The sequence below is a fragment of the Sceloporus undulatus genome, chromosome 1, assembly GCF_019175285.1.
Source record: "Sceloporus undulatus isolate JIND9_A2432 ecotype Alabama chromosome 1, SceUnd_v1.1, whole genome shotgun sequence".
In the NCBI taxonomy this organism is placed as follows: Eukaryota; Metazoa; Chordata; class Lepidosauria; order Squamata; family Phrynosomatidae; genus Sceloporus; species Sceloporus undulatus.
The window spans coordinates 96235087-96250983 of NC_056522.1; the positions used below are offsets into that span (position 1 = coordinate 96235087).

At 41.3% G+C, this 15897-nt stretch overlaps 1 protein-coding gene across 1 annotated transcript in view; it reads left to right on the top strand.

Moving 5' to 3' along the window:
- Window positions 1–15693, top strand: part of STX7 (syntaxin 7) — a 60590-nt gene extending 44897 nt beyond the window's left edge. Inside the window, exons 7-10 of the mRNA XM_042440108.1 lie at window positions 2372–2462; window positions 3521–3593; window positions 7990–8072; window positions 13692–15693. Coding sequence (XP_042296042.1) covers window positions 2372–2462; window positions 3521–3593; window positions 7990–8072; window positions 13692–13790 — 346 coding nt within the window. The 3' untranslated portion in view covers window positions 13791–15693. The remainder of the gene's footprint in view (window positions 1–2371; window positions 2463–3520; window positions 3594–7989; window positions 8073–13691) is intronic.
- Window positions 15694–15897: the final 204 nt, after the last annotated feature.

The window sequence follows — 15897 nt, forward strand, 5'->3', positions numbered from 1 at the left end:
TGTTCAAATTTGCATATATGCAGCTGACATGATGGCTGAGTTCTGTATGATTTTTATATCCTATTCATTCTGTATAGTGTTTACACATTTGTTGTTCTTGTGTGCCTTCAAGCCATTTCCAGTTTATGTGCCCCTAAGGTGAACCTATATGGGATTTTCTTGGCAAGATTTGTTCAGAAGGGGTTTGCCTTTGCCTTCTTCTGAGACTGTGAGAGTGTGACTTGCTCAAGGTCCATGGCCGGGCAGAGATTTGAAGTCTAATCTCCGGAGTTGCAGTCCAAAGCTCAAACCACTACACCACATTGACTATTTTTAGGCAATTACATATTATTTATTCATTGTATGTTTTTTATTTTCCCTGCCAAAGTTAAAGTAGGTTACATTTCAATCAATATCTAGTAAACAAACAACAGTCTCAAATATTAAGAACTGTGTCTGAAACAAATTAAATCCAACATCAGCTAAAAGTCCAAAGGGCATACAAATGAAAGCTGGTTAGGATGTTATTTTAGATTGCTTGTCAAACAATGGTATAGAGGCACCACTGGAAGATGGACAGTGCTAAGCAGGAAAAATCCTATAGCTGAGCTACAGTGACAGATCTTAGCAATTACCTTTTGCTTATGTGATGGTTACTGCTGCTGCCTGTTGGAATTCCTGTTGGGAATGCATAATATTGGACGAAGCCAATATTACCCAAAATAATGTTTGAAATTAGGAATGGGTAACCTTTGTCCCTACAGATGTTGTCTAGCTGCACCTCCTTCTCATCCCTCCCCATTATCTATGCTGTTTAAGGCCAGTAGGACTTGCAGTTCTACAATGTGTGAAGGGTCACAGGCACCTATCACTGTTTAAAATATTGAAACTAGCATTTTGACTTCTGCTACCAACCTTGATTCTTAGGTTTAGCTATAGTGGGATGAAATACTATATTGAAGGAATCTATTCACGATAAAGTGAGCAGTATGTGCAGTCTGTTGTGTGTATGTTTCACCTAGAAGTTTGGGGAGGTGGGAGAAAGAATTGTACAGTTGCTCTTCCTTCATGCTTTTTCATCCTCACTGTAGCTAACAGTATAGTCTTGTGTGTGTGTGTTTTTACTCAGAAATAGGCCTCACTGGGATCATATTCCCAGATACATATGAATACGGTTGTACCCTAGATATATGAAAGTGGACCAGGAGCCAGGCTGCCATAATTTGAAACTTCCCAGCTTACTTTAAATGAACCTTTCTATACACAAACATTCACTTTAAAAAAAAATATTTGCAAACAAAACATGACAACAAAGAGTATACTAAAACAACAACAAATGAAAATAATGTCAGAGATGATAAACCCTCAAATGTGGTTATTTCACTGAAAAAGCAGAAATTAAACCATAACCCAAAATAATGCCCTAAAAATTTTAGACAAATGGTGCGTACAGAGATCCTGGAAGACTTCTTTCCATTAAAAAATTACATATTATTGGGGGATGTCTAGAAACCAGTATCTCTGGATATATTCAGTAAATGGATGCCAAATCGTGTGGAAAGTCAATCCAAGATGTAAGCCTCTTGCCCTGTTATTACTGTCTGCAATTTTCTCCATTAAACACAGGTCCCAAACTCTAGTCCAAATATTCACTTAAGTCTTCTCTCTCACAGCCTCCCAAGAGTTGATCTGCTATTGCTAAGCAAGTAGAATTGAGGTTTGAGGGATTGTTTCAAATTTTTGATTTTCATTTATATGCTGCCTCTCTAGTGGAGAAGTTCTCAAGGTGGCACACAAAATGAATCAATAAAACTCAGCAATGAAAATGTAAAAATAATTAAAATCATTACTTTAAAACAGGGTAAATTATTTTAAAGGCCTACAAAAGTGTTTGTTTGTGTATACATATTATAGTGTGTGTGTGTGTGTGTGTGTGTGTGTGTGTTGTGTGCCTTCAAGCTTATGGTGACCCTGAGGTGAACCTACCATGGGGTTTTCTTGCAAGTTTCTTCAGAATAGGTTTTCCATTGCTATCTTCTGAGGCTGGGAGATTGTGACCTGCCCAAGGTCACCCAGTGAGTTTCCACAGCTGAGCAGGGATTCAAACTCTGATCTGGCCAGATACATATCTTGAGATATTTATTTCTCAGACACCTCAACTAGAAGCCTCTCTGTGAATCATTACATATTAAAAGCCTGCTTAAACAAAAAAGTCTATGTTTGCCTTTTCTTTGTCCTCACCAAGCAAGCCTGTGACAGTGGTAGGACCAAGTGAAAGCTCTCCTCTGTGGATCTTAAGATTCTGGCAAGTTCATATAGGGAGATGTTCAGTTGGACACAGATTTAATTAATTTAAATACTTTGGGCATTCTCCATCTACTTTCATTTACAGCCAACCTCAGACTCAAGTACTAGATGAAGAAATCACAGAAGATGACCTTCGTCTTATTGAGGAGAGAGAGTCTGCCATCAGGCAGCTTGAGGTAAGCGTTTTTGGGGAAAACTTTAAAGTACACCTTCAAGGTGTTTTGGACTATAGTCCCCATGATCCCTGACCAGTGGCCATGCCAGCTGGATCTTATGGGTGATATAGTCCAAAACATCCAAAGGGCACAAGAGTGCTCACTTCTGATTTAAGATCAAGAACAGCACATTTGTTGAGAGGTCCTTGTCATATGCAGACTGTTCAGTTATGGATTCCGACATGATTCATTTACCTGGTGGTGCAGTGGTTAAATGCCTGTACTGCAGCCACTCACTCACAAACCATAAGTTTGTGAATTCAATACCAGTAAAAGGGCTCAAGCTTGACTCGGGCTTGCATCCTTACGAGGTCACTAAAATGAGTACCCAGGTTATTGGGGGCAATTAGCTTACACTTTGTAAACCACTTAGGGAGTGCTTAAGTGCACTGATAAGCGGTATAGAAATGTACTTGTCATTGCTCTTTACCTGTAGATCACATTTGGGACAGCATATGGCATTGTCCTATTTTGCAAAACATATGAATTGTTTCTTGAGTTATCTCTACTTTGGTGTTACTTCACTAACCACTCAGTCAAGACAGAGCTCAACTGTGATTCCTGGCCAAACCTGGCAAGATAATACCCCCCGTTCCCACCTTTTATCTTCTCTGTGTTGTATTGATGGATGAAAACTGGAGATTGACATTTCTGTAACTGTAAAAGAAACTAAAGCAGGAGCACAAAGACTAGATGTAAGCTAGTACTTTTGAACTATAGGATACTAAATATCTATACGTTGGAACTTAAGGACTCTGTTAGGCCTGTCCTTTAGCTCACTGAAATTAATAAATTTTATTATAAATAAAGGCATAAGGTCTTAGAAAGATAATTATTGGGGTTAGATGCAGAAATAATATGAAATAGTGTGTTTTAAACATTATTTTCTATGATTTTGTAATCAAATCACTCTTTGCCATTTGTTCTCTCTCTTCTTTTTTCTGCCTCAGCTGTTGAAGACATATGCCTGCAATTGTACTCATAACAGGTTGTATAAATGCAAATTTCTGTATTTATAGGCAGATATTATGGACATCAATGAAATATTTAAAGATCTGGGGATGATGATTCATGAACAAGGAGATGTAATAGGTAAGCAGACATCAAGGTTTTTAAATAACTTCTTGAAAAATTGTATTTTAATCATGGTTGGACACAATAGTTACAGTACTTTAGTTTGTGTTAATCCTGCAAATCTAGAATTAGTTGCTTTCCACTAATCTCACAAGTTGTAATACAGGAGAAAATCTAGAGTTAGTTGCTTCCCACCAATCTGAAAAATTGAAATACAGTTAAACAATCATCAGAATATCATTATTCACATCCTGGAAAGTTTTGAAGTTATAGTTGTGTATTATGACTTGAGACTGTTCATGATTATGTTTTGGAGCTCTGTCCACCTAAGTGTTACATTGTAGTACAAGAGTTAATAAAGGTAAACTGTTTTCCTTTTTAAAAAAATTAAAATCTTCTGTGAAGTTCAAAAAGCTGATTTAAAATTAGAAACCATTTTTAAAGGACCGTGCATGTTTATACATATTGGTAAACAGTGTAATATTTAGGGATTATCATAGCACTCTTATTGTTGTCCCCTTGTGTAGTTATAGCCCATTTTGACAGATGGTTACAGTCTTTTATTTCCACCTTTGTTGTCTGCATTTTTGGATGAAGCATACTAATTGTGAAGGAAAGTAATGCCTGAAATGCTACACGTGTTTATGAGAGATAATGTATAATTACTTTGTTGTTAACTGCCTTCAAGTCGATCTCGACTCTTGGCTACCCTATGGATGAAACATCCTCAAGACTCTCTGTCCTCCACTGCTCTGCTTAATTACTGCAACCCCAGACTCGTGACCACCTTAATAGTCCATCCATCTAGCATGTGGCCTTCCTCTCTTCCTACTTCCCTCCACCTTTCCCAATATTATTGTATTTTCCAATGAGGCCTTCCTTCTCATGATGTGTCCAAAGTACAGCAGCCTCAGTTTGATCATCTTGGCTTCCAGGGAGGTTTCCGGATTGATCTGCTCTAGGATCCATTTGTTTGTCCTTTTGGCTGTCCATGGAATCCTCAGCACTCTTGTCCAGCACCACATCTCAAATGAATGGATTTTCTTCCTATCTTCTTTCTTAACTGTCCAGCTCTCACATCCATACATGGTAATAGAGAATACAATGGCTTGTATTGTTGATATTCCTTCCTCCTATTTTCACTCCTCTTTCTTCTGTGTCCAAGCCTGCTTTTCTTATAGTATGTTCTGCATACAAGTTGAACAGATAGGGTAAAAGGATACAGCCTTGTCTGACACATTTGCCAATTGGGAACCATTCTGTTTCTCCATATTCTGTTCTGACAGTAGCCTCTTGTCCTGAGTACAGCTTCCTCATCAGGACTATCAGATGTGTTGGTGCTCCCATGCCTTTAAGGGCATTCCATAGCCTTTTATGATCTATGTAGTCAAAGGCTTTGCTATAGTCGTCTATAAAGCATATGCTGATTTTCTTTTCGAATTCCCTGGTGTGCTCCATTAGCCATCGTATATTTTCATTATGGTCCCTAGAGTCTCTACCTTTCCTGAATCCTACTTGAGCCTCTGGGATTTCTCTCTCCATGTATGATAGGAGTCTATGTTGCAGAATTTTGATCATGATTTTGCTTGCATGGGAGATCAGTGCTATTTTCTTATAGTTGCTGCAGTCTCTTGTACTGTATCTCCCTTTTTGTGGATGGGGATGTATATTGATCACTTCCAATCTGTTGGCCATCATTTTGTTTTTCATACTCTTGACATATATTGGTTAGCACTAGAGCTGACTCTGTCAGTGTGGACTGCAGCATTTCAGTTGGAATATCATCTGCTCCCAGTGATTTGTTTTTCTTTATTTGCTTGTAGTGTGTGTTTTTTTCTGTCATCTCTGTTTTTTTCTCTTGCTTTTTGTTTATTGAAAGCATCTGTCTGCATTCTTCTTTTATTGTGTCCCTGGCTTCAGACCATAGTTCCTCTGGTTCTCAGTCTATTATATTTACTAGTGTGAATCTGTTTCTTACGTTGTCAGTAAATTCTGTTGAGATATTATTTAGATTATATTTGGGTATAACCACTGGTTTTGTTTTCTTCTTGAGTCATGGCTTGGGTCCTGACTTCTTGTGGGAACGCCTTCTCCCATATCATCCTCACGGCACTCTTCGTTCTGCTGGGAAGAATCTGCTACAACCAAAGAGGACTAGACTTTCAGCAGTGACCCAGCGTTCCTTTTCAGCAGTAGCAACTAGACTCTGGAATGACCTGCCGGATGAGATCCGTCAGATTACCACCTTGGAAACCTTTAAGAAGGCTATTAAAACAGATATTTTCCGACAGGCCTTTCCAGACTAGGTCCACCTCTATTTTCCTGCCTCCCTCCCCCTCCACTTCCCTCCCCTTTTCTCTATCCCTTTTTCCATCCTATCTGGTCCCCCGCTAGACATTTCTTTTTTACAAATTCCATTGATTTTAACTGTGATTTTATTACTACTGCTTTAATATCTGTCTGATTTAATCCTTTTAGTATTACATGTTTTTATACTGGGGAGGAGGATAGAGGCTTTAGAATTTTAACCAGGGGTCGGCAACCTCCGGCCGCGGGCCATGTGGCCCGCGAGGCCTGCGCCTGGCCCCTGGGTGCGTTGCTGGCCGCCGCCGCGGCAGCTGCCCATAACGGCTCTTCGCCACTCTGGGCGCCGCCATTTTTGGGCGCAAAATGGCGGCGAAGTCTCGTGCGACCTCCCCGCCTTTTGGGCAAAAAAAATGGCGCCGCCCATAGCGGCCTCTGGGGCTATGGGCGCCGCCATTTTTTCGCCCAAAATGGCGTCGCCAAAAGCGGCGAAAAGCCGCGATGGGCAGCCGTGGGGCACGGCGGCTGGCCTTTAGGAGGCCCTGCCGTCCCTGGGGCCCTCCAGGAGCGTTCCAAGGGCGGCAGGGGCTCCTGGGGCCCGCTCCGCCTGGGGCCTCCAGGAGCACTCCGAGGGCGGCAGGGGCCTCCTGGGGACCCGCTGCCGCCCCTGGGGCCCACGGAGCGCTGAGCTGAGGCGGCAGGCGGCCTCCTGGGGCCCTTTGCCATCCCTGGGCCCTCCAGGAGTGCTCCGAGGGCGGCAGGGAGGCCTCTGGGGGCCAGCTGCCGCCCGGGGGCCCTCCAGGAGGGCCGAGGGCGGCAGGAGCCTCTGGGGGCTGCTGCCGCCCCTGGGGCCCACAGGAGCGCTCTGAGGGCGGCAGGGGGCCTCTGGGGCTGCTGCCGCCCCTGGCCTCCGGAGGGCTCCGAGGGCGGCAGGGGACCTCCTGGGGGCCCTTTGCCATCCCTGGGGCCCTCCAGGAGGGCTCCGAGGGGCGCAGGAGCCTCTGGGGGCCCGCTGCCGTCCCTGGGCCCACCAGGAGCACTCCTCTGTGCACATTGCCAACCAAGCTGTGGGGTGGAGACTCAGTTGGTGTTTACATTTTAAAATCCCAAGGGCTGCCACTGAAAATGACAATCCTACTATAATAATAATAATTTGTTTTATTTAAATACCCGCTATTCCAAAGATCATAGCGGTGAACAGCAAGTAGCTAATTAGCAAGTAAGCAATTGCCCCCAACAATCTGGGTACCATTTAGCGACCTCAGAAGAGGCAAGCCTGAGTCGAGCTTGGGCCCTTTTGCTGGGCTTGAACTGCAACCTTGTGGTTTCGAGTGAAGGCTGCAGTACAGGCATTTAAACTCACTGCGCCACAGGGTTATGGATGATGATGCTGATGATTTCTTACCCACTGCCTCCCCATGTGTTGAGTCAGGGAACAACAGATGAAAATAGCACAGATCAGTTAAAACAATAACATCAGATAGAGACATAAAGTTATGGAGCCTTCCCATTTTGCCAGTCCAGCATCTAATTCAACTTTAGCTTGTGTCCTGATGTCAGCATGCGATTAGAAAAATGATTTTTTTTTTTTTTGGACATATGTCACCAAGCGCCAAACCATAGCCAGTGACTGTAAAATTTTGGGAATTGTAGCTCCAAAAAGTAACTTTTTAAAGTTTTGACTCTATTAACGGTCACTGATTGAACAGACAATGGTCTTTATAATCATCAGAGTGGCCAACAAAGAGTGTCATTGTTAAGGTAATGTAACATGACTCCCACTTCAAATGCTTTAGCTAAACTGGCATATCCCTAACATGCTGGCTGGGGATGCTGGGAATTGTAATCAAGAATTTTTGAACAAAAACTGTTTGAACAAGAGCAAATTAAACATTTTCAGTAGTAGCCCCATGTTATTTAAACCTGTAATTTGCTGTATGTTGGATGTTTTTAATCTGACTCTCAAATGTGTTAGAAATGTGTTTGAAACTTTCCTATGTCATGGTAACAGAACAGATCTAAATACATAGGGTCCAGAACCATAGGTGTGCTGCTAAGGATTACACTCTGTTTCAAATGATATTTTAATTTTTATTCTTTCATCCCAAAGACAGCATAGAAGCGAATGTAGAAACAGCTGAGGTCCATGTTCAGCAAGCAAATCAGCAGTTGTCTAGAGCAGGCGATTACCAGGTAAATAATATCACAAATAAAAATGTGCTGTTGGAAACTTTATTTAATATTTATTTATTTGAATAGAAGGTAAACTTGCATGGATCAGCAACTAGAAAAGTGAGTTTACAGGGCTTTAGGCCATGTGTTGATTATGTTTTTATTTTATAATTCTACAATCATAGTCTATTTAAACAATAAACCAAGCATTCCAGTAAGAGAAATAGCAGCGGGGGGGGGGGGGGGGGAGGCAGAGAAGAACAAAGCACAACTGGAGAAATCATGCAGTTTGACAACACTTTAAAAGCGGTAGCTCCTGTGAAATCATGGCATGTATTTTACAAGGTCTTGAGCCTTCTCTGCCAAAGAGAAACTAAAATCCAGGATTCTGAAAGCTGGAGCCGTGGACAGTTAAAGTGGCGTCAAACTGCATTATTTCCCCAATGTTGATGCACCCAGATAGCATCTAAAACCTTACTCAAATGGGAGGATCTTAGGGGTCGTTCCCACTTACCTATAAAGCGGGTCATGATCCAAATTTAGGGTGCACGTTCCCACAGAAGCCCGAATTAAATCTCCCTTACCCCTCATTCGTTCCCACCCGGTTTCGAATCAGAATCGAATTAAAATGTTTAAACTGGATTATTAGCCATAATTCGGTTTAAAAATAGTAGGTTCTAACGTGGGTATTTTTTGAAAGCGGGGTACAATTCGCTGTATCCGAATGGGAACGACAGGGTGTCTGATTCAAACCTGGAGATGGGAGGGAGCAGCGCTCAAGGGGCTGGCCTGGGGGTCACCCTCTTTGGTCTCTTTCTGCATCGCCCGCCATTTTCTTCAATTCGCATAGACTTTCCCCCAGTGGATTGCAACCTCCCCTCTGCTCCTTCATTCAAGACCGATGTGTGAGGAGAGCCATTGAACACCATTTAAACTATTTTTTTTCACTCTGCCTGAGCAGCAGATGTGCTTTGTAGTACATGCCTGCTTGATGCGCCCACAGACAGCACAGTGAGCAATGGAGGACGCAAAGCGATTTTGGGAAAAGGAGGCTTTCCTTTCATTGTCTCCATTGCTGCCCCCCCCCCCAAAAAAGCCCACAGACTTGTGACGTCTGAAGCCTACGCACTTGATTGACAGCTTGTGACACAAATGAGAATGGGGAGCAAGTTAATTGCTTTAAAATAAAGTGATTTAAAATAAATGGGAATGAAAATAGGGTCTAAATGAATCGAGGTAATTTGCCCCTTTTGGTAATGGAAACGATGGAAAAAATTCGAATTATTCCCGGAACATAATCAGAATCGTCCAATATAATCCGTTTTATCTGCCAAGTGGGAACCCCCCTTAGTGACAATAAAGCCAAGTACTCACAGTAACAAGCACACCTCTTGTGCAGCGTGGAGGGAGTTTAACTGCCTGCCCTCAGAAAGTGGTATGGGTATAGGGAGCACCAACACGATATTAAGTGAATAGGTAGGTTCTCATATGTCAGAACATGGTCATTCAGTACTCTGGAGCCAGATCATTTAGGGAATGAACATATGAGAATAGTTAGAACATATGAGAAGTCAACAGCATTTTGCAGAACCATTCACTCAAGAAAAAAAATATTAATTGCATTCAGTTCTGCTGCTAATGTTCTTCTGCCTTTATTCGTTCTAGCTGAAGTTACTCCTTTGAGATCATTGTTGTGTACAGTGTATTTTCAGTAGCTAATTTATCATGACTGAAAAATTGATAAATGTAGTGAAATGTGACATGCCAGCTGGATTTCTTGGCTAATCAAATTATAAAATGTGCCGAGATCTAATATAGAGTCACTTGGGTCTCCAAAGAAAGCCAAAATATCAGATCTTAAAAGGTTTCCCAGTCTTTGAACCTGTAAGATAGCAACAATCCAAAAGAAAATGACAGCCGCCCTATAGAGTTTAACACCTCTAAATAATTGCACCTCTGTTTTGCCAAGTTGGATTTTCAGTTTATAAGCCTTGTTACCTATGCAGACACAGTGGTGCTGCTGTGTTCGACCTGAAGGAGAAGTAGATGTGATATTGTTCACATATTGCTGACACTTCAACCAAATCTCCAAGTTAAAGAAAAGAAAAGTAGAACGGGAGATAAAGTAAAACTCTGTCAAGATGTAGACCTAAATGTGAAAAGATACTCCAGAAGATATTGAGCAAATAAGAGAATAGAATTGGCTTTCTTTAGTAATGCTACTTCACTAAATGTTTTCATTATTTAAGATAACAACTTGCTCTCCACCCAGTTTGTATTTTTATTGCCAATAATTAGTTTAATCTAAAAAGACTCTTGGTATGTTGAGGTTTTGACATATTTTGAAACTCAAGTTGCACATTGTAGGCTTGCTCGCCATGATAATTTCATAATAGGCTATCTCTGTCTTTCTTGTGAAAGAAAAAATGGTGCTGTAGTTGATAAATGAATAATGCCTTTACACCAGTTAAACAAACAGCTTTATTTATATACCGCTTCTTACTGAACTAACATTGTCTAAGCAGTTTTTAACTATAAGCTAATTGTCCCCAACAACCTGGGTACTCATTTTAGTGACCTCAGAAGGATGCAAGCCTGAGTTGAGCTTGAGCCCTTTTGCTGGTATTGAACTCATAACCTTATGGTTTTGAGTGAGTGGCTGCAGTACAGGCATTTAACCCCTGCACCACCAGGGCTCCTACTTAACTGATGAAAACTGCTGCATCTCAGGCACAAAATATATTGCTGAAACGAAGCCATCACTGGCCTGATAATAATAGTAGCTCTAAAGATTGTAGACATTCTGTTTCACTCTGAGTGTCAGTTTCCTTACGGAGTGGTTGCAATCCCTTTAGAAAGGTGAAATATAAAAAACTGCCATAGGCCCCATACAGACAGGCCAAAATAAAGCTGCTTCGAGTCACTTTGGAGGTATGCTGTTTAAATGATGTATGCGTACTAAGAGTCTGGAGGTTGTGCCAAAGCTGCACTCCAGTCCTTAGGACAGGATTGTGGCTTTGGTGCAGCTTCTTTCCTCTTAGGACACATACATAATTTAAACAGCATACCTCCAAAGTGACCCGAAGCAGCTTTATTTTGGCCTGTCTGTATGGGGCCTAAGCCAACTAATGCAGTTACTGAAGGCACTAGGAGCATTGGATTGGGACTTATCTAGAAGTTCCCTTTGACTTTTTTGGAACTTTACTGTGTTGGAACAATGGATTTGAAAAGAGGCAAACGGAGACAAGGTACTATAAAAGGCTTTATATAAACGCTTAAAAGGGGTAACAAAGAACATATATAACAAAATCATACAAAACCCATATATACAAAGGATACAAAATAAACCATAGTAGTAATGGCAAACATAGTAATAACAAGTAGCAAATAATAATACAAACTACAGTGGTACCCCGGGATACGAAATCACCGCCTTACGAAATTTCCGGGTTACGAAAAAAATCCATTAGAAAAAACTGTTTCGGGTTATGTTTTTTTTTTTCCGGGTTACGAAAAAATTTTTTGGTGCTTTTCGGCGCTTTTTCACACGGAATCGCGGCTTCCAGCGCTAGCGCCTATGGCAATTTCGGCTTGCGAAAGATTTCGGGTTACGAAGGGCTCCGCGGAACGGATTACTTTCGTAACCCGGGGTACCACTGTATATAATACAATCAAATAATACAAGTATAATGCAACAGAAAAGAAGGCTGAAAATGGAGTGAGCAAAAGAGGGAGCGAGAAAGCTCACTACAAAGCTAGCCTTGGCCCGTTACAGACAGGCCTTTGCTCTGCCCCCAGTACGTGCTAGGTGTTGGCCGAGGACGCAGCGTCCAATCAGGCCTCACCCCTAGTACATACTGGTGGCGTAAAAATGGTGGCGCCCTATACACATGGGCGCCGCCATTTTGATGTGACAGACGTTTAGCATCCGCGCAGTGCAGTTGTGGTGCCGCAAGTGCGCCATTAGCGCCTTGCAACGTCACAAGTGTGCCACAAGAAGAACCTGCTTTTTGCGTGTTCTTTTTGCTATGCGGGGGAGCTGCGTGGTTTGTCCACTGCGGCTCCCTCGCGCAGCAAACACAGGCGCCGACAGAGCGCCCTTTTTGGGTGCTCTGTAAAGGCTCAAAAGTTGATTAGCGCTATGCATATACAGCTGTAGGTCATCTGTGGTCTCAGTAGCTCTCCATTAACCCTGTAATGGTTATTGGCCCTATAATGGCTCAAGTGTAGAGCTTGTTACTATTCCAACATACTGTAGGTGTGATTGGGAGCCAGATGCATTCTGGGGACAGTAAAAATACTTAGCATTTGGAGTGTGCAAAAAACAGAGAATCATGGATTTGGAAGGAACTAGAAGGACCATCTAGGGTAACCCCCTGCCATGCAGGAATGCACAGCTAAAGCTCTCTCGAATGATGGCCTATCCAACCTGTTTAAAGATGCAGCAGCCTATTCCACATGCACCACAGTCATGGCCATGAACCTGTTTAATCCATGGGATTGGAAGGAAAGAAAATTGTTTTTAAGAGGCAATCTCTTAGGTTAGCAGATAAACAGTTTCACCACATATATCATGTCACTAATAGTGATATGGTCTTAATTTTGTCTGTTCTATTCTCTTTTGTAACTTAAGCGTTAAACAGCCATGGAGAACTTTTTAAAGTCCCCATTAGTAGCAATATTACAGGTCTTCAAGGGGAGTTTTCAGTTTCCTTGTCAATCTGATTTGAGCTGAGCTGATTTGTGAAGACAAGGCTTTCTTGATGTGGAGGCCAGTATTTTTGTGCATGTTGAATAGTGCTGTGGCCTGTTAATGTTTTACACCTATTCCTTCTTCAGTTGCAGACACTCTGTACTATCTCTTGTTTTGTCAAATTGGTAATAGTGAAGTTCCAGGCCATCAGTTGTAGGGACTGCGTTCAGTGCATGCATGTTCTTGCATAGACACTTATCTTCAGCAGTTATCACTGCTATAGACTTGAAGCCCCTGAGACTCAGTCAAATGACAGCGAATCAGTATACTGTATACCATTTTGTTTGGAACAATAGAAATACAGTGCAAGAATGGTGGCAGTAGTAGCATCAGGTCATTTGTTAAACACGCTGTATTTGAAAGAATGTTAGTAAGGTGATATCTATGGTGGTGGTTCTTACGTCATTGTTGCACACTTAATGGGATAGACCTGGTTCTTATAAATGACAGATGGCTAGACTAAGGAATTATAATGTGGGAATTACGTTTTAAGTGCAACTCCCACCATTCCTCACCATTTAGGTTAAGGTTGCTGGAATTTAAAGTCCAGCAGTGCCTAGGAGGTTGCAAGGTTCCTTCCCCTAGCCTAGGCTGTATCATGCCAGTGTGGGCTCACATAACAGAAGATTTTTTCATGCACCCCATCTCTATTCATGGAAAACCAGCATGTTCTTTGGTAAAACCTCTTCTCCTAGCAGCATCCAACTGTCTAAGTGGAAGGAATCTGTGCCATGTTGAAGAAGGATAGGAGCAACTTAATCTGATGTTTGCCAGCACAGGTTTATTATGCCCAGTCTGAAAATGAAGCAGTCTTATTCAGTGCATAAATGTTTCCAGCTTTGGAATTTGCATACTAACCATCTCCTCTTTCTGTGCTTCTTTTGCAGCGCAAGTCTCGTAAGAAAATGTGTATCCTCATTGTTGTGCTGGTTCTGGGAGCAACCATCCTTGGCCTAATCATATGGGGAGTGTCAAAATCACACTGATGTGCTAAACGGTGCAGAAGGAATTCCAGTCATGTCTCATTGTGAAATCTGTTCAGTAAATGAAATATCAACTTTTGTCACTACTTCTTTGTCACAAAATGCATTTTTAATCCAAGAGAGGACTTTCCTCAGCTTGTGCAATAGAATTAATTTGATGTAACTTGCCAGGACTTAATCCAGGAGTAGACAACTTCTGCTTATGTGGTGCCTGTCTGTCCTCTCCTCTCCTCTCCTCTCCTCCCACCCCCCTCTCTCTTTTTTTCCTTTTTTTTAAAAAAAATATCCAGGTCAAGTTACATTGGCTCTTGGGCACAAGGCTGATTCGTGATATGGTGCAATGATTTCCTATTGATAGAGTGGGCCAAGCTTTTGCACGCGCGCACACAGTCTTGTAAGGTCATTCAGCTGCACCCCTTCAAGACCCCACAGGGAGGGACTTGTGAGTGGGTTCCAGGCTTTCAAAATTCAATTCAATCTGTCAATCTACAGCTTTATAGGTGCAGTTTAAGTTATTACAAGTCATGTATCACTTTCAGAGACTGTTCCTCTCTCAGAATCCCTGGTCAAAGTGAAATTTTACATAACTTCTTTAATAATCCATACACACTGTCTCGGTGGTTTCTTTTCATAAACCTATGGAAGTGTCTGTTCATTCTTTGCATAGATCAAATTTAATAGTTCAGTTACTGGAGGTTGAAGTCTTACTCTGTCATAACTTTCCAAAACATTTGGGTTAATTTTGCTGTTTCTTGTTTGCTTAAGAATCCCCCTCGGACAAATATTTTTATATATAAACATGATACTGGGTATCAGCAAACTTGGCAAATCCTCATCTAGCACAAAGAGTTTGATCATGTAAACTGTAGGTGTTTATGTAGTAGTTTTAATGATAAGACTTTGGGGCACACTTAAAATTAGCCACAATTTGCACAATTTATGCACTTGCCAGGCATTTGAATTTTAAAGTGTATAGAGAGTGTTAATGTTGGTATAGTTGCTTAACTGAAAACCTGGCTCTGAAGACTTCTTTGATCTGAATTCCCAATGATATACATATACCTTACTGTAAAGCTGTTCCTGGTACTGTTGTGGGGTATTGTGTGATGAGACAGTAGGGAGATCCATGATTAGGTTGGGTCATTGATCTTAATAACTGTTGGTTCCTGTGTGTGTTCCCTGCATGGTCCCAAAGCTTCTCAGGATGGGAAAGTCATCGAGACTGGGAATATGGCACAAGGGAAATAATGTACTTGCCCCCATTTCCTGGCCATGTTCTGCATAGGGAAGAGCACCTATACATTTATCCTTAAGTGTGTGTGCAAAATTAGATGATCCAGTTGTGGATCCCCTACTGTTCTGTCTCATTTGGCTCCTAGAATTTTTGAATATGGTGGTGATCACTAAAAATTCTGAATTTAGTTCTCTTAAATTTCAGTGCACCCTGATGAAAAGCAAGTGCGGCAACTAATTTTTAACAAAAGAATTAATAGTCTTTTCCTCAGCGTGTAAATACTTAGCGTCCTGAACAGGGTTTTTTGAAAGTATTGCGTTGCAAATAATTAAATTCAATTACTTTACTTTACTCAAAATTTAAGATTTTTTTTAATAGTTTTTTTGGTGCCATTTTGAGGTAACATTGAGTTAAAAAGTAAATTAATGTTACTTGCCTGCTAATCAATTTTTCTTTTTAAAAAAAAATGAAAGAAAGAAGGTTCATTATTGAATTTGTAAAATGTACTGAATGAATATTATCTTTGTCTTATGCATGTTTTGTACAGTGGTTTGACAGAGAAGTAGCATTTACATGATGAGCTCTTGAGACTTGTGATGGGGGAGAACTAAAAGTATTTAAATGCCAAACTTTGATTGTACCATCTTAAATAAAGGTAGTTTTGAAAGTGAATGTGTTATGGGTTGTCTGTTGCCATTTAACTTCCATTGCTGTATCTTACTGATAAATTAAAAGCTAAGCTTTTTTTTTTAAAGGGCTAATCCTAGGCTCTCTTTAATCTTAGTTTGAAGCATAATCCCCTAGAAGGAAAACACAGACTGCAAACCTGTACCCTGTGAACTTATTGGGAAGGTTCAGGTTCTGTTTCTGATGCAT